The sequence below is a fragment of the Entelurus aequoreus genome, linkage group LG08 (assembly GCF_033978785.1).
Source record: "Entelurus aequoreus isolate RoL-2023_Sb linkage group LG08, RoL_Eaeq_v1.1, whole genome shotgun sequence".
Taxonomy (NCBI): domain Eukaryota; kingdom Metazoa; phylum Chordata; class Actinopteri; order Syngnathiformes; family Syngnathidae; genus Entelurus; species Entelurus aequoreus.
In genome coordinates this window covers 69620879-69644622 of record NC_084738.1, presented here as the reverse complement: position 1 = coordinate 69644622, position 23744 = coordinate 69620879, and the positions used below count along the sequence as shown (strand labels likewise).

General features: G+C 37.8%; 1 protein-coding gene across 3 annotated transcripts in view; it reads left to right on the top strand.

Annotated features, from left to right (window-relative positions):
* The window catches only part of cyth1b (cytohesin 1b), a 49553-nt gene that overhangs the window by 11901 nt on the left and 13908 nt on the right, over positions 1–23744 (top strand). For 2 of the 3 annotated variants that reach the window (XM_062057182.1, XM_062057183.1), the window contains exons 2-8: positions 9554–9636; positions 13063–13127; positions 15731–15797; positions 15882–16000; positions 17772–17965; positions 18036–18184; positions 21081–21193. In XM_062057182.1, coding sequence (XP_061913166.1) covers positions 9554–9636; positions 13063–13127; positions 15731–15797; positions 15882–16000; positions 17772–17965; positions 18036–18184; positions 21081–21193 — 790 coding nt within the window. Of the gene's footprint in view, positions 1–8771; positions 8940–9553; positions 9637–13062; positions 13128–15730; positions 15798–15881; positions 16001–17771; positions 17966–18035; positions 18185–21080; positions 21194–23744 lie in introns of those variants that run through there. The other variant, XM_062057184.1, reaches the window with a different exon arrangement.

Sequence of the window (23744 nt, the reverse complement as noted above, 5' to 3'; positions counted from 1 at the left end):
TTTTACCTTTTATTTAAATTGTATTTACCTTCTGTTACCTTTTATTTAACTTCTAGCTAAGATTTCTACCTTATTTTACCTTCTATTTACCCTTTACCTTCTTTTACCTTCTTTTACCTTCTAATTAACTTTTTACCTTCTGTTTACTTTTTTTTACCTTTTGTCTTCAATTGACCTTCTTGTAACCTGCTCCTTTAACTTTATTTTACCTTTTAATGGCCCTTTATCTTTGTTTTACCTTCTATTTAACATGTTTTACCTTCTTTTATGCTGTCCCGATTTTATAAAAATGTTTGAGTTAGATTCATTAAACTTATCAATCGAAGCAACAGAACTTAATCTTTTTTTTGATAGACTCAATCAATTTAATGATTGCAGCCCTAGTTTATTAGTCAACTTGGACTGAGGCCACACTTGATGAAAGCTCATTTATTAGCCTGTCACGGTTATAATGGGCTCTTTTTCAAAGCTTGCATTTTTTAGTGGCTTTTCGTTTTTAAAATAGACTCGACACGACGGACCGATTTAACGTCATCAAAGGCTTTGAAGTGAGTGACGTTTAGTTATGCTTCCTGTCACCACTCCTCTGACATTTAGACTGAAATACTCTTTAAAGGCCTACTGAAATGAATTTTTTTTATTTAAACGGGGATAGCAGATCTATTCTATGTGTCATACTTGATCATTTCGCGATATTACCATATTTTTGCTGAAAGGATTTAGTATAGAACAACGACGATAAAGATCGCAACTTTTGGTATCTGATAAAAAAAGGCTTGCACCTACCGGAAGTAGCGTGACGTAGTCAGTTGAACATATACGCAAAGTTCCCTATTGTTTACAATGATGGCCGCATGAAGTGAGAGAGATTCGGACCGAGAAAGCGACAATTTCCCCATTAATTTGAGCGAGGATGAAAGATTTGTGGATGAGTAAAGTGCAAGTGAAGGACTAGTGGGGAGTTGAAGCTATTCAGATAGGGAAGATGCTGTGAGAGCCGGGGGTGACCTGATATTCAGCTGGGAATGACTACAACAGTAAATAAACACAAGACATATATATACTCTATTAGCCACAACACAACCAGGCTTATATTTAATATGCCACAAATTAATCCTGCATAAAAACACCTGCGTGTTTGTTATGCTAGCTCCTAGCTCCTCTGCTAGCTCCTAGCTCCATAGAACACGCCAATACAATTCAAACAGCTGATCAACACACACAATCACTCAGCCCAAAAGACCGTTTACCTAACCCAAGGTTCATAAAGCTTATATATTTTTAAAAAGTTACATACGTGACGCGCACATACGGTCAAGTTATCGAATGTTTAGCAGCCAAGGCTGCATACTCACGGTACCTGATATTCAGCTGGGAATGACTACAACAGTAAATAAACACAAGACATATATATACTCTATTAGCCACAACACAACCAGGCTTATATTTAATATGCCACAAATTAATCCTGCATAATAACACCTGCGTGTTTGTTATGCTAGCTCCTAGCTCCTCTGCTAGCTCCTAGCTCCATAGAACACGCCAATACAATTCAAACACCCGATCAACACACACAATCACTCAGCCCAAAAGACCGTTCACCTAACCCAAGGTTCATAAAGCTTATATATTTTTAAAAAGTTACGTACGTGACGCGCACGTACGGTACGGTACGTGTTATGCTAGCTCCTAGCTCCTCTGCTAGCTCCTAGCTCCATAGAACACGCCAATACAATTCAAACACATGATCAACACACACAATCACTCAGCCCAAAAGACCGTTCACCTAACCCAAGGTTCATAAAGCTTATATATTTTAAAAAAGTTACGTACATACGCAAAAAAAAGCCAAAGCTGCATACTCACAGTAGCACGTCTGCGTCTTTGTCATCCAAATCAAAGTAATCCTGGTAAGAGTCTGTGTTGTCCCAGTTCTCTACAGGCGTCTGTGTATCCAAATCAAAAGTCCTCCTGGTTAGAGTCTCTGTTATCCGAGTTCTTCCATCTTGACTGCATCTTTCGGGAATGTAAACAAAGAAGCGCCGGCTGTGTACTGTTGTGGCTGACTACGTTCGAAAAATACGTCCATTTCGCACCGACAACTTTCTTCTTTGCTTGCTTGGCTTCCTTCTCCATAATGCAATGAACATGATTGAAACAGATTCACGAACACAGATGTCCAGAATACTGTGGAATTATGAAATGAAAACAGAGCTTTTTCGTATCGGCTTCAATGTGGAAGGCATACCCGTGTTCGCCGGGCTACGTCACACGCATACGTCATCCTCAGAGGCGTTTCGAACCGGAAGTTTAGCGGCAAATTTAAAATGTCACTTTATAAGTTAACCCGGCCGTATTGGCATGTGTTATAATGTTAAGATTTCATCATTGATATATAAACTATCAGACTGCGTGGTCGGTAGTAGTGGGTTTCAGTAGGCCTTTAATAACAGTAACGTGGATAGTAAATAGTCCAGTTCAGTGTGTTTAAGTATAGCAACTGAGCACTACTGCAGCTATCGATTGTTTTAGTAATCTATCTGAGTTTGTTTGATTAATCAGTAATGCATATGTTAGGGTAAATAGTTGAAATAAACACATATGTTTGTACTTGCCATAAACTTAACACACTTCTATTGACCTTTTTATTTACAGTCTTTTTTTCTTCTATTTGTCTTTTTATTTTTGTTTAACCTTTTGGCTTGTATTTACAGTCTCTTTACCTTGTATTTACCGTTTCACTTCTATTTACTGTTTATTTAACTTATAGTTATGTTCTTTTAGAATCTTTTCCCCTTATTTATTTTCTCTTAGCTTCTCTTTACATTTTTTAAGCTTCTTTTACCTTGTTTTACCTTCTATTTACTTTGTTTTACCTTCTATTTAACCTTGTTTTGCCTTTTATATATGTTATTTTACCTTTACCCGTTCACATTTATTTGTTTTTACCATATTTTACCATTTATTTAAATATTATTTACCTTATTTTACCTTTTATTCATTTTATGGCTAACATTTTTACCTTCTATTTAACCTTTACCTTATTGTACCTTTTAATTAACTTGTTTTACCTTCTGTTTACCTTTTTTTTTTTTTACCTTGTTTTGCCTTCTATTGATCTTCTTGTAACCTTCTCCTTTAATTTTGTTTTACCTTCCAATTGCCCTTTACCTTCTTGTACCTTCTATTTAACATGTTTACCTTGTATTTAAATTCTTATTTACCTTTTACCATTTATTTACCTTCTAGCTAACATTTTTACCTTCTTTTTACCCTTTACCTTCTAATTAACTTTTTACCTTCTGTTTACCTTTTTTTAACCTTATTTTTCCTTCTATTGACCTTCTTGTAACCTTCTCCTTTAACTTTGTTTTACCTTCTAATTGCCCTTTACCTTCTTTTACCTTCTATTTAACACGTTTTACCTTCTTTTATGCTGTCCCGATTTTATAAACATTTTTGAGTTACATTCATTAAACTATCAATCGAAGCAACAGAATATAAACTTAAGTTTTTTTTCGATCGACTCAATTGATTTAATGATTAATGATTGCAGCCCTAGTTTATTAGTCAACTTGGACTGAGGCCACACTTGATGAGCTTCTATGCTCATTGATTAGCCTGTCACGGTTATAATGGGCTCTTTTTCAAAGCTTGCATTTTTTAGTGGCTTTTCGTTTTAAAAATAGTCTCGACATGACTGACCGTCAAAGGCTTTGAAGTGAGTGACGTTTAGTTATGCTTCCTGTCACCACTCCTCTGACATGTTGACTGAAATACTCTTTAATAACAGTAACGTGGATAGTAACTAGTCCAGTTCAGTGTGGTCAAATATAGCAACTAAATAATGCTGGCTTCATACTAGGACTGCAGCTGTCGATTATTTTGGTAATCTATCCGAGTTTGTTTGATTAATCAAGTCATCTTTATAGCCTCAATGCGTATTTTAGGGCAACTAGTTGAAATAAACAAATTTGTTTGTACTTGCATAACCTTATTACACTTTTTTTTAATCTTCTATTTGTCTTGTAAGTTTTTTTTACCTTCTTTTGGCTTCTATTTACCTTTTTCTTTTTTACCTTGTATTTACTGTTTCACTTCTATTTACCTTTTATTTAACTTATAGTTATGTTCTTTTATAATCTTTTTACCATATTTATTTTCTCTTAGCTTCTGTTTACCTTTGTTAAGTTTCTTTGACCTTTTTTTAACCTTTTATTTACCTTGTATTGCCTTCTATTTACCTTGTTTTGCCTTTTATATACCTTCTTTTACTTCCCTTTTTACCCACTTTATACCCACTTTTACTTTTTCTCTTTTTTTTTAACCATATTTTACCGTTTATTTAAATTCTATTTAAATGATAAATGATAAATTAATATTTACCTTTTATTTACCTTCTAGTTAACATTTTTACCTTATTTTACCTTTTATTTACCCTTTACCTTCTTTTACCTTCTAATAACTTGTTTTAGCCTCTGTTTACCTTATTTTTTTTACCTTATTTTGCCTTCTATCGACCTTCTTGTAACCTTCTCCTTTAACTTTGTTGTACCTTCTAATTGCCCCTTACCTTCTTTTACCTTCTATTTAACATGTTTTACCTTCTTTTATGCGGTCCCGATTTTATAAAAATTTTGGAGTTACATTCATTAAACCATCAATCGAAGCAACAGCATATAAACTTAACCTTTTTTCTGATCGAATCAATCGATTTAATGATTAATGATTGCTGTGTAGATTCGAGGTGGGGGAAATATTACATTTTTGGATGCATCGCGATTCGGACATGGACGATTATAAAATTGATTAGTAAACATCAATAATTGATAATCAATGTATTTATTGTAAATAAAGTAGTGCAGACCATTCTAAAATGTGTCTGACTGCAGCGATCCACCTCACCAAGAGATTAAAGATCGATTAAAGATCGATTTTTTTAATAAAATCGTAATCGAATTGTGAGGTTCCCAAAGATTCCCACCTCCAGTGTGGACTATAAGCACCGTATCTTAACTTTGTACAGGGACTAAGAACTAGTGTTGGGTGATTGTGTAGGTGTACCTAATGTTGTGGCCCTCTGGTCAACATCATCATCATCATCGGCTCAGTCTTTCCCTCCGGCAGCCACGTGTCTGCAGTGCACTTTGGTCTTTCCTCCGAGTGAATGCGTCCAGTCTCTCACCATAACCTCAAGATTATATCACGTTGTGCCGAGCTGGCCGTCCTCTGCGCCAGCTGCTGTGGAAGGGACAATTCCTGCATTCTGGCGGGTGCCAGATGGATGACCAAACGAGTCAAAACACTTTTTCTTTTTCTTTTCTTCCCCGACTAAACTGTTTTGGCCCGGGGGCCTGCGTCAGCTGCCACCCTGCCCCTTCCCATCTTTCATTTGTGGGCATTTGCATGTGATGACAACAATGATCTGCCTAACTATTGAGATGTGTGTTTGAAGCGGTGGTGATTACATTATTAGTTTTTTTTTTAGTTAGTTCCAACTCTTTACATTACAAGAGTCCCAGCATATGAAACCACCTCCTAACTCTGAAGGAACCTGATTTTTAGTCTGTTTACTGCGCTAAACTTCACTCCTTTCACTTAGTGCTAACACAGTGGTTCTTACTTACTTTCTGTCACCCGCCCCTAAGGGACACACATTTTTTCATGCCCCCCTTAAGTTATTGTTTTTTTTTTTTCATCTATGTGCCAAGAATATTGGTGTGAATATTTGGGCACCTAACAATTTGTCGCCATCACGCCTCCACCTTGTCGCTGCCACCACAGCCTGGGGGGGCAATCGACTACAGACTGTGGTGAAGTAGGCCGGCTTCGTCGCGTGAAGAAGCCTACAACTTTTGGTTGTGTTTTCCGCTCCATTTGCTGAATGGCGATATACGATATGTATCTCGATATTTTTTCCGTAAAGTAAAAACAAAACAGTCCTAGTTACCTGAGATACTAAAATAATGACTTACAAAGTCAAATTAATGACTTACTGTAAGTAAGCGTTTGCAATAAGTGTTTGAAAAAAAAGAGTTAAAAGTGGGGCCACATACTCAACTCATCATGCTTAATTTATTACAGCATTTGGGAAGCCTGTAGTTGATTTTTATTATGTAAATGTTATATTTTTATCAACATGTGATAGCAGGGACCCTGCCATTCAAAACTAGGCTACTACATTACTAATGATTAATGTAACTATAGCTGAAAAAATAGTACAATAGCAATAGGAGAGACTATTCATCCCTGAACACCATGGAGTTCATGTAGGCTTTATCGTGCAGTTATATTATTATATCAACTATCAGAGACAGCTTCAGGAAACTCCTCATTTAACGTAATGTCCTTTTTTGCTGCTTCAACACAGCTAAATCAACACAGAAAAAGGTAAAGTGAAATAACTTAGTTGTTAACTGTAGGTCAATAATGCTTGTCTTTCTCTCAGACTGACAGGGCTTTGCTGTCCGTAACACACACACACACACGCAAGTGAGCTAACGTTACGCTAAAAGCTAATTAGCCTTCACCTCAAGGACTGCGAGCGAGCTGAGCTGCCGCTTATGTTTCTACAAGGTCAACGGGCTCATAGTGATGTTACTAGTAGTTGACTTGGAAGTGTTTATTATAATTTAGGGAGAGTCCGCTGCCTTCTGCTTACCTTTCTGCTCACTCCACCGAAGGAGCACTGACGCCATGCGCTCTGAATACGCACTGCTGATTGGCTGTTACCGCTCTGCGTGTAACCAATCAGATGGTTACCGAGGCAGAGGCAGAACTAAGCGGAGCAGCTTGTTAAGACTTTAGTTAAAGCGGCGGCCTTAACAAAAAAACCCTGCGGAAAACCCTAGGGCTGCAACTAACGATTAATTTGATAATCGATTAATCTGTCGATTATTACTTCGATTAATCGATTGATAATCGGATAAAAGAGACAAACTACATTTCTATCCTATCCAGTATTTTATTGAAAAAAACCCAGCATACTGGCACCATACTTATTTTGATTATTGTTTCTCAGCTGTTTGTAAATGTTACAGTTTATAAATAAAAGTTTATTAAAAAACAAAACAAAACAAAACCTCTGTGCATGCGCATAGCATAGATCCAACGAATCGTTGACTAAATTAATCGGCAACTATTTTAATAATCGATTTTAATCGATTTAATCGATTAGTTGTTATATATATATATATATATATATATATATATATATATATATATATATATATATATATATATATATATATATATATATATATATATACATACACACTAGAGATGCGTGGTTTGCGGACACAACCGCGGAGTCCGCAGATAATCCGCGGGTCGGGCGGATGCATGATGAAAAACATAGATTTTAAATAGATTCGGGCGGGTGGCGGTTGAACCAATTCAGAAAAAAAAAAAACATAGTTAAATGTTGTTACCCACATACGAAAAACGAGCAGCACTCTTTGAAACAGGCAATTATTCATCAGGAGGGGGGGGGGGTGTTTTTGTAGGGGGAAGAAATTGTGGTTGGGCCGGGGTCGTGGTTGGGGGCGTGGTTAAGGGCATGGTTAAGAGGGGGATATATTTAAGTTAGAATTCACCAACTCAAGTATTTCATATATACATATAAATAAAATAAATACTTGAATTTCAGTGTTCTGGAGGCTATCCAGTAGATGGCAGTATTGTCCTGTTTAAGAGTGTCACAACATTGCTGTTTACGGCAGACGAACTGCTTTACGGTAGACTAAACGTGACTGCTGTTGTTGTGTGTTGTTACCGCGCTGGGAGGACGTTAATGAAACTGCCTAACAATAAACCCACATAAGAAACCAAGAACTCGCCCTCGATCATTCTACAGTCATAACGTGATTGGGCAGGCACGCTGTTAATATTGTGGGAAAGCGGACGTGAAAACAGACTGTCGCCGCTGTCCCCACTCAGGTCCGCATTGAGCCCAGCTCCGGCTGAATTCCGGGAGTTTATCGGGAGAAAATTTTTGCCGGGAGGTTATCGGGAGAGGCGCTGAATACCGGGAGTCTCCCGGTAAAACTGGGAGGGTTGTATGCTCTAATGCGTGGCCAAGAGATATTAATGCGTGGCACACATTGAATGTCTCTGCTGCATTGGATCAGTCTCCTTTCTTTAACAGGAATGCCTTGCATCGTCTATATTAGATATATAACAACGGGTGGATGGCGGGCGGTTGTGGTTTTGATAAAATGTTAGTTCGGGTGGATGGCGGGTGGATGACGACTTTTTTGATGCGGTTGCGGATGAAATAATTGCCTATCCGCGCATCTCTAATACACACACACATACAAAAGTAGCCATTGTTTAAGTCTGAAGTAAGCTCTTAAAACAAACAAGTCAACTTGTAGGTTCCACAGTGAGCTAAGTGAATTTTTATTTATATGTATGTGTCTAGATACCACAATTTGAGAAGCGCTGCGCTAGCATAACATTTAGTAAAGGGAATAAGCGGTAGAAAATGGATGGATGGATAGATCATGTTCTCTACTTCCTGTTTTGCCTGCAGCCTGTTTATGCAGCAAGCCAGTAGGGCATGAATCAACCGCACCCTCTGGTGGTAGCTACCAAATACATATCCATTTTTTTACTTTTAAAGATGTAGCTTGACCCACAAAACCTCTGTCGGGGCAGGGGAGAGTTGGGATAGATGAGGAGGAGGAGGAGGTGCTGGGGGAGGGGTAATGCCCTCGCTCGCGGCCGCGCATCAGTCTCAGTCCGCTCGCTCATGCAGGAATGCGCGCCGGCTTAGTCCTGGTTTCCTAACCGGAGGTCTCGGATGCAACTGGACTACTCTCTCAGAAAGGACTTACTCTTATTGCGTTCATAATAAATAAAACAAGCGAGTGGTGTGTATATTTTGTGCCAACTGGAGTGAGACTTTTATTGTGAAAGCCCTGGGACCGCTAAAACTGGTAAGACAAACTGACCCGTATGACACACAGACAGTGGGCAGTGTGTTTTATGTTAGTCATGTCAACTGCCAGTCGATTTTGGGTGCATTTCTATAGAAAATATGCAGTATTAATGTGTGAGTGTGTGTGTGTGTCTGTCACTCATTCAGAGCAGCTGGTCGCTATGACAAGGTGTCCCGTTACCCGCAGGCTCGTGTGTGATTATCCACGAAAAGCTGCTTGAAGCTCACAATAGTGCGTTGTTTTTCATGTGGAGTTTATATCAAGGGTAACTCCAGCTGTCTGGTCCTTTTTTTAGAGCGGCTATATTGCTGCATGACTTGCGGTGGGCGTTTCCAGTGGAGAAAGTTTTTGATTGTGCCTTTTATTTTGAAATCCCTCTGCCGATCACAAGGCGAACGTCTTTGTCATGTTTGCACAAGAGACCGCTTTGTGAATTCTAATGATTTGTGTTTCATTTGGGAACTCGAGGCTGTTAGCGTGTAGGAGGGCGAATTTAATAGATAGAAAATAGTGTTGCCATAGTGACCCATAAATGTGGGACTCTGAGGTCTCCTTTTTGTGTGCGTGTACCAAAGTGTTGTGTTTATGTAGACATTTTTGTTTGCCCTCAGTGCCCGATGACCTCAGCCCAGAAGAGAGACAGGAGCTGGAGAGCATCCGCCGCAGAAAAGAAGAACTACTGCAGGACATACAAGTAAACACACACACAAAGAGTGTTTCATAGTTTCCCGAGAGTATTCTCAAGTAAACAGTCACACAAGGGTGTTTTTCTATGTCTGAAACTGGTCAACCCTCACTTTTGAGGCTTTAGGACAGGCGTGTCCCAAGTTTTTCCACTGAGGGCCGGACACAAAAAACGTTTTGGACAAAAAAAAAAAGTTTTTGACAAAAAAAAATAAAACATATAAGGGGCCCATTTTGATATGTATCATTTTCAAAACTATTTCATTATTGAATTATTTATTTTTACCTTTCGGGCTAATTGTATGAAGAACGGTAGTGTGTGTATATATATATATATATATATATATATATATATATATATATATATATATATATATATATATATATATATATATATATATATATATATATATATATATATATATATATATATATATATATATATATATATATATATATATATATATATATATATAACCCCAAACTTTTGAACGGTAGTGTGTGTATATATATATATATATATATATATATATATATATATATATATATATACACTACCGTTCAAAAGTTTATATATATATATATATATATATATATATATATATATATATATATATACACTACCGTTCAAAAGTTTGGGGTCACCCAAACAATTTTGTGGAATAGCCTTAATTTCTAAGAACAAGAATAGACTGTCGCGTTTCAGATGAAAGTTCTCTTTTTCTGGCCATTTTGAGCGTTTAATTGACCCCACAGATGTGATGCTCCAGAAACTCAATCTGCTCAAAGGAAGGTCAGTTTTGTAGCTTCTGTAACGAGCTAAACTGTTTTCAGATGTGTGAACATGATTGCACAAGGGTTTTCTAATCATCAATTAGCCTTCTGAGCCAATGAGCAAACATATTGTACCATTAGAACACTGGAGTGATAGTTGCTGGAAATGGGCCTCTATACACCTATGTAGATATTGCACCAAAAACCAGACATTTGCAGCTAGATATTGCACCAAAAACCAGACATTTGCAGCTAGAATAGTCATTTACCACATTAGCAATGTATAGAGTGTATTTCTTTAAAGTTAAGATTAGTTTAAAGTTATCTTCATTGAAAAGTACAGTGCTTTTCCTTCAAAAATAAGGACATTTCAATGTGACCCCAAACTTTTGAACGGTAGTGTACGTACATGCATATATATGTGTGTGTATGTATAAATGTGTGTGTGTGTGTGTGTATATATATATATATATATATATATATATATATATATATATATATATATATATATATAATCTTAAATCTAGAGATCAACATCAGATCTATCTGTCTAAGTTTCCATTTTTCTTTTTATGTTTTATGTTTTTATGTCTTATTCTTAAAGAAATCCCCCTTCCCTCCCCCCAAAACATTTTCCAAGTAAAATTTTTTGGTGTGAGGTAATTGGAGCCTTAAGTAGGTCGATAATTCATAACATTGGTTTTGATTCAATATTATTTTTGAGCAATGAGTTCAACAACAATCTCCCACTAAAATTCTCAGGTATGTCAAAGGGTCCCCACTCACAAAAGTGTTAAAAATAACGCTTTCAACACTTAAATCTCGAGATCAACTTCAGATCTATCTGTCATAAGCTTAATTTTTTATTTAGGTTTTATGCCCTTTTTGTTAAAGAATCCCCCCCCCCTCCTCTCCAATGTTGTTTTTTAAAGTGGAATATTTGATGTAAAATAATTTGAGCTTTATATAAGTCTATAATTCACAACAACATTGATTTTGATTCATTACTATTTTTTGAGCAACGACAGTTAAAAAAAACACTTACATTTTCAGGGATCCAAAAAGATCTCACAGGTTTAAAATTAAATCATTATTTTTTACTTTTTTAGTTTCAACGGTTAACTCTCTAGATCCACTTCAGATCTTTCCGGCGATTATAAGTTTTTATTATTGTTTGTTTTATGCCCTTTTTGTCATAGAAAACAGTTTTTTTAAATGGCAAACACACAAAATATGTGCAATATGCAATAATTTCCTAAACAAATACTTCATGGTGAAATATTTGATGTGAAGTAATTGGAGCCTTAAATAGGTCAATAATTCATAACACTTTTTTTGATTCATTGTTATTTTTTTAAGGATTGGCAGTTTTAAAGAAAAAGACAGCCTGCATAGCAGCTTTGTGTTATTAGTTAACATTTTCTCGTTACACTTCTCCTGTATGCTGAAATTTCACTTTTCTCATGTTTTTTTTTTGTATTAGTATTTTTAGAATGCGCAGCGGACCATTACAAAATTAGCTGTGGACCGTACTTTGGACACCCCTGCTTTAGGAGTAGGGGTCAGACTGAGGGGAGGGGCTAAAATGTAGGATTGGGATTAGCCCCATGTTCCACTCCACTTCAGACAGAACAGAAATAAAATAACGTTCCACTCCAAACCCATCCGACCCCGCCTTTATGGACCCCGCTTAGAATAGAAAAGGGCCTTACTCCAAACTGTACTTACAATGTTGGAAGCATACATTTATTCAATATGTCTTTAAAGACTTCATGCATTTTTTCATTTAAGATGAGCTTCCCTTTCAGGCTTGTGCCCCATGGTGGTGCGGATGTGGTACTACAATGAGGCTAAATGCACGTAAACATTTAACAGTTAAGCCATTACTGCTTAAGTGTTGCAATACATGTGTAGTCAAAACACTCGTCAGGCGTCCTTAATTTGAATTATTACTGCCGATCATCATCTTGTCTTTTTTAAACGCCGCTCCCACTTGCCCTTGGGACTAATGGGCAATGAGCCATCAAATATTCCAGTAATGGAGACAGAGGAAAGGAGGGGTAGTTGGGCGGTGGGGGGTCTTGGTGTCTCGCCGTGGAAACTCGTGTGGAGGAGTCCAGACTAGAGTTATGCACTTCGGATGATGATCATGTTTCTCAGCTGAGACGCATTCCTCGTCCCATTTTTTGTCCTCGTGTCTTGTTATCTTCTCTGCTCTCTCCCCCCTTATTTTTTTTTTTTTAACCCTCCTCTTCTTCGATCGTCACACCAGTGTCTTCCAAGTTGCTCCAGCGTGACATTCACACAGTCTGGGACTGGTGGAAGGGGGGGTTGGGGAGTGGCCGGCGAATCTGGGTCAGGACATGAGGGCACGAGGATCGGGTAGAGGGGAACTAAGGGCGCCCGGCTGACCTGAGAACAGGTGCTCCAGCTCCCAGAGAGGAGTTGTGGTGAGAGCAAGAATGTGGGGAGGAGAATGTCTTCTTTACTTTGAACGTTTTTTTTTTACTGGGTCGTGTTCCAACTAGCGTGCGTGGACCAGACGACCGTGAACAATGCGTGTTGGGATCAAAGCTCAAATATCACCCAGACAGCACATGCATAAATGTGATTAGCGATGTGGTATTTTTTTTAAAATCCCTCTTTCTCTTTATGCTTTTAGAGGCTGAAGGATGAGATAGCTGAGGTGACAAATGAGATTGAAAACCTGGGCCTGAGTGAAGAAAGGTAAGAAAGTAATCTCAGTCAGCAATAATGGTTGATTTAAGGAGAAACTACCACAAATTGTCTTATCGGGATGGTAAAGCGGCCATGCCAGCAACTTGAGGGTTGCAGGTTTGATTCCGGCTCCCGTCATTTTAGTCACGGCCGTTTTGTCCTTGGGCAAGGCACTTCACCCACTGTGGTCCCAGTACCACTCACACTGGTGTATAGTGTGAATGGTGGTCGGAGGGGCCGTAGGTGAAAATTGGCAGGCACGCTTCTGTCAGTCTACCAAGGAAGCTGCGACTACAGATTTAGCTTACCACCAATGTGTGACTGTGGAGTGAATGGATGATGGGTTCTCAGTTCTCTGTGAAAAGCGCTATATTAACGGATTAACTCGCTGGACTATAAAGACAATAAAACATACATCCGTAAACGTGGATGCATAAGCAAAAGTGCAATATATTTATCTGTACAGTAATCTCATCATATCTGCACCTTCTTTTGTAAATGCAAACACTCTGCACCTTATTGCTCTTTTATCCTGCACTACCACGAGCTAATGCAAGGAAATTTTGTTCTTATCTGTACAGTAAAGTTCAAATTTGAATGACAATAAAGGAGGTCTAAGTCTGAGTCTATATAATTCTAATCCGTTGTTGTTATTATAGACGGGACATTCGAACTGATGAGTAAGTACCCAAGTAGCAAATTAAACATGCCTGACTTTCGTAGCTACTCCCATCTTGTGGAGCTAAGAGGGGAAAAAAAGCAGCCATTACTGTTAATGGCGATTTTTTTTTGGGACCCGGCACTAATTTGGGAGCCTGGCGGTTGATTTGTTTTTGTAGACCACACACCTGGCGACTGTAGAAGATTGCCATTAATTAAATAGAGACGTTTGTTGAAACACTTAATGTAGAATAGAATTCAACAGAGCGCAGACCTCCACCGACATCTGTGTGCTACATTCTTGTTTATTTATGAGAAGTAGATACAGTGGAACCTCGATTTGCGAGCTTAATTAGTTCTGGTGAATTGAATTCAATTTAGTAAATCCAAAAGTTTGTATAGTGAAGTAGACTTTCCTTTAAGAAACAATGTAAACATGAATAATTGGTTCTAACCCTAACCCTATACATGCATGCATGCATGTATGTATGTATGTATGTATGTATGTGTATATAAGTATGCATATATATATATATATATATATATATATATATATATATATATATATATATATATATATATATATATATATATATATATATATACAGTTGTGTTCAAAATAATAGCAGTCCCACATCACTAGCCAGATAAATTACTGTTTTTGTTAGAATTTCAACTTCTACACTGCAAGTAAGTTTCTTGAAGGTATAGAAAACCAAAAGATCCAACAGGCATGACATGCATGCTGCTGATTTTGTGAAACTGAATCATTTACTGAAAGGGGCGTGTTAAAAAAAATAGCAGTGCTGAGTTCCATTCGTGACGTCATTGATTATGTGGGGAAAAAAAGGTGTTAAACAGGTGGCCCTTTTTTAAGGATCAAGGCAACTGACGCTGCATATGCTGGCTGTGCATTTGTCCTTGAAAAACACAGTAAAATGAGTCGTTCTAGACACTGTTCAGAAGAAGAGCGTTCTTTGATTAAGAAATTAATAAAAGAGGGGAAAACCTATAAAGAAGTGCAGAAAATGATAGGCTGTTCAGCTAAGATGATATCAAATGCTTTAAAATGGCAGCCAAAACCAAAAAAGGCGAGGAAGAAAAAGAAAAACGACTATTGGAATGGATCGGAGAATAACCGAAATGGCAAAGGCTCAGCCAATGATCAGCACTAGGAGGAGCAAAGAAGATCTAAGATGGCCTGTGAGTACTGTAACAATCAGACCACGTCTATGTGAAGCCAAGCTACCAGCAAGAATGCTGCAATGTTAAGATTTCATCATTGATATATAAACTATCAGACTGCGTGGTCGGTAGTAGTGGCTTTCAGTAGGCCTTTAAAAGCACTGCCTTTGCGTGCCGGCCCAATCACATAATATCTGCAGCTTTTCACACACACAAGTGAATGCAAGGCATACTTGGTCAACAGCCATACAGGTCACACTGAGGGTAACCGTATAAACAACTTTAACACTGTTACAAATATGAACCCACACCAAACAAGAATGACAAACACATTTCGGGAGAACATCCGCACCGTAACACAACATAAACACAACAGAACAAATACCCAGAACCCCTTGCAGCACTTACTCTTCCGGGACGCTACAATATACACTTTGTGACTTCAATAATAAATATGGCAGTGCTATGTTGGCATTATTTCCATAACTTGAGTTGATTTGTTTTGGAAAACCTTGTTACATTGTTTAATGCATCCAGCGGGGCATCACAACAGAATTAGGCATAATAATGTGTTAATTCCACGACTGTATATATCGGTATCGGTTGATATCGGAATCGGTAATCAAGAGTTGGACAATATTGGATATCGGCAAAAAAGCCATTATCGGACATCTCTAGTGTTGATGCTTCAGTGCAGTTTGACCCATAACTGGTAGATGTTCCTGCCATAAAACACAATCCTCCATATGTTTATCTGCTGTGTACAGGAAAACCATGCAGAGGAACAAACAGATGGCCATGGGTCGAAAGAAGTTCAATATGGACCCCAAAAAGGTGATGCATGTACTCATTTAATCTGCCTATTTCATGCAAATATTAATCACAAATGTACTTATTATTGCTGCATGTTGTCTGCAGGGGATCCAATTCCTGATTGACAGCTCTCTGCTTAAAAACACCAGCGAAGACATCGCACGGTTCCTCTACAAGGGCGAGGGCCTGAACAAGACGGCCATCGGCGACTACCTGGGGGAGAGGTCAGCGTTGTGCCGATAATCTGATCTGAGCCTGATCAATGCAGTTTTTGCCTCATGCATGAGATTAAAAGATCATCCTTTAATCCGCCTCAATCCCGCTCAGCACATCATCTAAATCATTTTTTCCATTGAGGCTCACACACCGAAAAATCCAAGCATGCGGGGGGCCATTTGGATATTTTCCATTTTGAAAACCAGTACAATATTTAGAATTTTTGTTAAAGTTTGGTCCAGGGGACCCGGAAGGGTCGCAGTCATAAAAATGTTGAAAATAAGTCATACCGTACAGGCCAAAGGTTGGGACACACCTTTTCATTCAATGCATTTTATTTATTTTCATGACTATTTACATTGTAGATTGTCACTGAAGGCATCAAAACTATGAATGAACACACGTGGAGTTATGTACTTAACAAAAAAAAGGTGAAATAACTGAAAACATGTTTTATATTCTAGTTTCTTCAAAATAGCCACCCTTTTGCTCTGATTACGGCTTTGCACACTCTTGGCATTCTCTCGAGGAGCTTCAAGCACACCTGTGAAGTGAAAACCATTTCAGGTGACTACCTCTTGAAGCTCATGGAGAGAATGCCAAGAGTGTGCAAAGGGTGGCTATTTTGAAGAAACTAGAATATAAAACATGTTTTCAGTTATTTCACCTTTTTTTGTTAAGTACATAACTTTTGGCGTGTACTGTATATTGTTATTATTGTTAAACATTCAACGCTTAAATCTCGAGATTAACTTCCAGTCTAGCTGTCGATATTAAGTGAAAACTAAATGCTTGTTCTTTGCCCCTTGTCAAAGAAAACCATGTTTTGATGTCAAAAACACAAAATAAGAAATGTTTTCCCCTCCAAAAAAAATTCAGAAGTGAATATTTGATGTGAAGAAATAGGACCTTTGATAAATCAATAATTCATAACATTAATTTTGGCTTTTAATTATTTTTTGAACAGTTTTTGAAAATAAAATCACTCTAAAATTCTTGGGGATCCAAAAGTAAAAGTATTACAAAAAATGTTCTTTTTACTTTTAACACTTGAAGGGGAACTGCACTTTTTTGGGGACTTTGCACATCGTTCGAAATTATTGAGAGACGGGAAGACAAAAGGTTTGACGTTTTTTGCATTCTAACATGTAAAAATCGTCTGGTTCTAAGTGACTAGCAATGCAGCTAACGGGAGCAATCGATTCTACCTCTAAATCACTTTAAAATGCATTCAAAAACCGTCACCAATACTTTATTTACATTCCGTAACCTGTATAATAACCAAACTGTAGAAACATTATTATTGTAAGAGCAAACACTGAGGAACTATTTTTCTAGTGTATCGACTATATGAATTGCCTGAGAAGCTGGACAGAACAAAAAAAAATGGTCTGATGACCTGCTGGTGCAGATGTCTCCTGTGATAGTGTTTACTCACATGTCTCCTCTGTACTCAGCCATGCAATCATTTGAAGTGAAGTAATTGAAGCCTTGAGTCGGTCAATAATTCATAACATTGGTTTGGAGTCAATATTATTTTTTGAGGAATGACAGCTTTAAAGAAAAAACAGCCTGCATGGTGGCTTTGTGTTATTAAAGTCAACATTCATTCAACTTTTTCTTGTTACATTTCACTTGTTTGCCCTTTTATTTCACTTTTTTTTTTTTTTTTAAATAGTATTTTTAGATTGTGCAGACTCCTAGCCACTTTTCGGACACCTCTGATCTATATTGATAGCCTAATGTGTCTTATTTTGTCTCCCTCGTCGGATGTCGCAGAGACGACTTCAACATCGAGGTGCTGCACGCCTTCCTGCAGCTGCACGAGTTCACGGACTTGAACCTGGTCCAGGCTCTCCGGCAGTTCCTCTGGAGCTTCCGGCTGCCGGGCGAAGCGCAGAAGATCGACCGCATGATGGAGGCGTTCGCCCAGCGATACTGCCGCTGTAACCCCGGCGTGTTCCAGAGCACCGGTGAGAGCTCTCGGCACCCGACCGTCCCATGAACAAGCACGTTGAAAGGCGGCTGTTTGCGTTTCCACAGACACGTGTTACGTGCTCTCCTTCGCCGTCATCATGCTGAACACCAGCCTGCACAACCCAAACGTGAAGGACAAACCCTCCGTCCAGAGATTTACAGCGATGAACCGAGGGATTAACGACGGAGGAGATCTGCCAGAGGAGCTTCTGCGGGTGAGAGAGATGTCCCCGAACTGGCAGTGAATGCCTCTCAAGTAGAGCTGCATGATAAAGCGACATTGAGGTTTTATTTAGTGTGATGACCTAACCGCAAAAGACAAGTTGTTTTTTTTCCCCGCCATCACCGGCATTTTAGTGACAGACATCTTGGCCAATCAAAGTTGTTCTTTGCCTCCTGGCCAATCAAAAGTGTTTACAGGAAAAAGCAAGTTTGTCTGCGCTGCAGTCAAACTCTAAATCAGTGTTTTTCAACCACTGTGCCGCGGCACACCAGTGTGCCGTAAACTACAGTCTGGTGTGTCGAGGGAGATTGTCATTTGACCTAATGGGGTAAAAATATATATTTTGATAACCAACCTCTGCTCGGGATGGTCTCCTGTTGGCCCCACTATGGACTGGACTCTCACTATTATGTTAGATCCACTATGGACTGGACTCTCACTATTATGTTAGATCCACTATGGACTGGACTCTCACACTATTATGTTAGATCCACTATGGACTGCACTCTCACTATTATGTTAGATCCACTATGGACTGGACTCTCACACTATTATGTTAGATCCACTATGGACTGGACTCTCACACTATTATGTTAGATCCACTATGGACTGGACTCTCACTATTATGTTAGATCCACTATGGACTGGACTCTCACTATTATGTTAGATCCACTATGGACTGGACTCTCACTATTATGTTAGATCCACTATGGACTGGACTCTCACACTATTATGTTAGATCCACTATGGACTGGACTCTCACTATTATGTTAGATCCACTATGGACTGCACTCTCACTATTATGTTAGAGCCACTATGGACTGGACTCTCACACTATTATGTTAGATCCACTATGGACTGGACTCTCACACTATTATGTTAGATCCACTATGGACTGGACTCTCACTATTATGTTAGATCCACTATGGACTAGACTCTGACACTATTATGTTAGATCCACAATGGACTGGACTCTCACTATTATGTTAGATCCACTATGGACTGGACTCTCACACTATTATGTTAGATCCACTATGGACTGGACTCTCACACTATTATGTTAGCTCCACTATGGACTGGACTCTCACTATTATGTTAGATCCACTATGGACTGGACTCTCACACTATTATGTTAGATCCACTATGGACTGCACTCTCACTATTATGTTAGATCCACTATGGACTGGACTCTCACACTATTATGTTAGATCCACTATGGACTGGACTCTCACACTATTATGTTAGATCCACTATGGACTGGACTCTCACTATTATGTTAGATCCACTATGGACTGGACTCTCACTATTATGTTAGATCCACTATGGACTGGACTCTCACTATTATGTTAGATCCACTATGGACTGGACTCTCACACTATTATGTTAGATCCACTATGGACTGGACTCTCACTATTATGTTAGATCCACTATGGACTGCACTCTCACTATTATGTTAGAGCCACTATGGACTGGACTCTCACACTATTATGTTAGATCCACTATGGACTGGACTCTCACACTATTATGTTAGATCCACTATGGACTGGACTCTCACACTATTATGCTAGACCCACTCGACGTCCATTGCATCCGGTCTCCCCTAGAGGGGCGGGGGTCACCCACATCTGCGGTCCTCTCCAAGGTTTCTCATAGTCATTCGTATTGACATCCCACTGGGTTGTGAGTTTTTCCTTGCCCTTATGTGGGCTCTGAACCGAGGACGTCGTTGTGGCTTGTGCAGCCCTTTGAGACACTTTATTACTGATTCAGGGCTATATTAATCAACATTGATTGATTGACATTGAACCGGTAATTATAATCCGCAAATAATGTGCCGTTGTTGAGTGTCTGTGCTGTCTAGAGCTTGGCAGAGTAATCGTGTAATACTCTTCCATATCAGTAGGTGGCAGGAGGTAGCCAATTGCTTTGTCGTGATCGCAATATGCAGGCGACAGCGGGAGGCAGCGTGCAGGTAAAAAGGTGTCTAATGCTTAAACCAAAAATAAACAGAAGGCGAGTGCCGCTAAGAAAAGGTATTGAAGCTTAGGGATGGCTAAGCAGAATGAAACTAAAACTGAACTGGCTACAAAGTAAAACAAAAACAGAATGCTGGACGACAGCAAAGACTTGCAGCGTGTGGGAGCAGAGAAGGCGTCCACAAAGTACATCCGTACATGACACGACAATCAACAATGTCCCCACAAAGAACGATAGCCACAACTTAAATATTCTTGATTGCTAAAACAAAGCAGGTGTGGGGAATAGCGCTCAGGGAAGAAATGAAACTGCTACCGGAAAATACCAACAAAACAGGAAAAGCCACCAAAACCACTCAGTGGCCTAGTGGTTAGAGTGTCCGCCCTGAGATCGGTAGGTTCAAACCCCGGTTGAGTCATACCAAAGACTGTAAAAATCGGACCCATTACTTCCCTGCTTGGCACTCAGCATCAAGGGTTGGAATTGGGGGTTAAATCACCAAAAATGATTCCCGGGCGCGGCCACCGCTGCTGCCCACTACTCCCCTCACCTCCTAGGGGGTGAACAAGTGGATGGGTCAAATGCAGAGGACACATTTCACCACACCTAGTGTGTGTGTGACAATCATTGGTACTTTAACTTTAACAATGTAGACAAAAGCTCTGAGTCTGTCTGCATAAAGCCAAATATTTGTCAAAGTAGATTGTTGCATATTGTTGTAATGTGTGGTATGCTGAGACAAGAATGGTGATTGACAGTCAAAAAGTAACATGTCTTCCTTCACTTTTTGCAGTTTTATGCATTTATACGTATAAAATAGAAACATGGCGATTTTAGAGAGAAACATTGCAATGAGGTTATTTCTTCTCAAAGTTGTGCAGCCATGCCTCTGAGGTTGTTTGACTTTGCAGAACCTGTTTGAAAGCATCAAGAACGAACCCTTCAAGATCCCCGAGGACGACGGCAACGACCTGACGCACACCTTCTTCAATCCTGACCGGGAGGGCTGGCTGCTCAAACTGGGTACGCACGTTTGACACCCCGTTGTCTGGCAGGTGCCCTCTAGTGGCTAAACTGGTTGGTCCATGATGGAAATGTCAGTATGCAAGACTTGACTGTTCTCTTCTTTTCCTTATGTGTCCTGTTTATGAAACCAGGAGGTACGTACCAATCAGCTCTAACGCGCCGCTCTGCTTCCTGTCACCTGCTGTGTGCACGTTAGCATTGATCTCTCATTTCCACGTGCGCACAAAACCATTCCGCTCTGCGCTTTTTCTCTCACACAGGGGTGTCCAAACATTTTCCATTTTAGGTACGCACTCTTAAAAATCAAAAACTGCGGTGACCAATTTAATATATATTTTTACCTTTAGGGCTCCTCTAACGTTTGGTTCCAGGGACCTGGAAGGGTCTTAGTCAGAAAAATGCTAAAAATAAAATAATTGTTAATGAAATAATTTGTTTACACCTTTTTTTTTTTTTTTAAAGAAAACTTTTTTTATGGCAAAACAGAAAATGTGCTAAAATTACCAAATTGAATATTTCATGTGCATTAATTGGAGCCTTAAATAGTTCAATAATTCATAACAATGATTTTAATTTATTGTTATTTTTTGAGGAATGACAGTCCAAAAAAAATCATACTAAAATTATTGGGAATCCAAAAGAGCCCCACTCCTAAAAAATTAAAAAATACGGTACACTTATTTTTTTTACTTTCAACACTTGGGTCTCTACATCAACTTCAGATCTGTTAATTACGAGTTTTTATTATTTTCATTTGGAGTTTTTATTTTTTTTATGCCCTATTTGTAAAAAAAACACCTTGTTTTGTATATGGCAAACAATGATTAATGATTCAAAATGGAATATTTCATGTGCATTAATTGGAGTCTAAATAGTTCAATAATTCATAACATTGATTTTAATTTAATTTTTTTTGAGGAATGACAGTCAAAAAAAATCCCACCAAAATTATTGGGAATCCGAGAGAGCACCACTCCTAAAAGTGTAAAAAATAAGTCACACTTATTTATTTATTTTACTTTCAACACTTGGGTCTCTAGATCAAGTTCACATCTGTTGATTATGAGTTTTTATTATTTTCATTTGGAGTTTTTTTGTTTTGTTTTATGCCCTTTTTGTAAAAAAAAACAACAACCTCGTTTTGTTTATGACAAACACACAAAATATGCAATATTTTTTGAATGATTCAAAATGGAATATTTGATGTGCAGTAATTGGAGCCTTAAATAGTTCAATAATTCATAACACTGATTTTAATTTATTGTTATTTTTTGAGGAATGACAGTAAAAAAAAAAAAATCATACTAAAATTATTGGGAATCCAAAAGAGCCCCACTCCTAAAAATTTAAAAAATAAGGTACACTTATTTTTTTTTACTTTCAACACTTGGATCTCTACATCAACTTCAGATCTGTTAATTACGAGTTTTTATTATTTTCATTTGGAGTTTTTATTTTTTTTATGCCCTATTTGTAAAAAAAACACCTTGTTTTGTATATGGCAAACAATGATTAATGATTCAAAATGGAATATTTCATGTGCTTTAACTGGAGCCTTAAATAGTTCAATAATTCATAACATTGATTTTAATTTATTGTTATTTTTTGAGGAATGACAGTCAAACAAAAATCCTACTAAAATTATTGGGAATCCAAAAGAGCCCCAATCCTAAAAGTGTAAAAAATAAGTCACACTTATTTATTTATTTTACTTTCAACACTTGGGTCTCTAGATCAAGTTCACATCTGTTGATTGAGTTTTTATTATTTTCATTTGGATTTTTTTGTTTTGTTTTATGCCCTTTTTGTAAATAAAAAAAAAAAAACCCTCGTTTTGTATATGACAAACACACAAAATATGCAATATTTTTTGAATGATTCAAAATGGAATATTTGATGTGCAGTAATTGGAGCCTTAAATAGTTCAATAATTCATAACATTGATTTTAATGTATTGTTATTTTTTGAGGAATGACAGTTAAAAAAAAAATCATACTAAAATTATTGGGAATCCAAAAGAGCCCCAATCCTAAAAGTGTAAAAAATAAGTCACACTTATTTATTTTTTTTTAACTTTCAACACTTGGGTCTCTAGATCAAGTTCACATCTGTTTATTATGACTTTTTATTATTTTCATTTGGAGTTTTTTTGTTTTGTTTTATGCCCTTTTTGTAAAAAAAACAAAACAACCTTGTTTTGTATATGACAAACACACAAAATATGCAATATTTTTTGAATGATTCAAAATGGAATATTTGATGTGCAGTAATTGGAGCCTTAAATAGTTCAATAATTCATAACACTGATTTTAATTTATTGTTATTTTTTGAGGAATGACAGTTAAAAAAAAAGTCATACTAAAATTATTGGGAATCCAAAAGAGCCCCAATCCTAAAAGTGTAAAAAATAAGTCACACTTATTTATTTTTTTTACTTTCAACACTTGGGTCTCTAGATCAACTTCAGATCTGTTGATTATGACTTTTTATTTTTATTTTCATTTGTTTTGTTTTATGCTGTTTTTTTGTCAAAGAAAACCTTGTTTTTT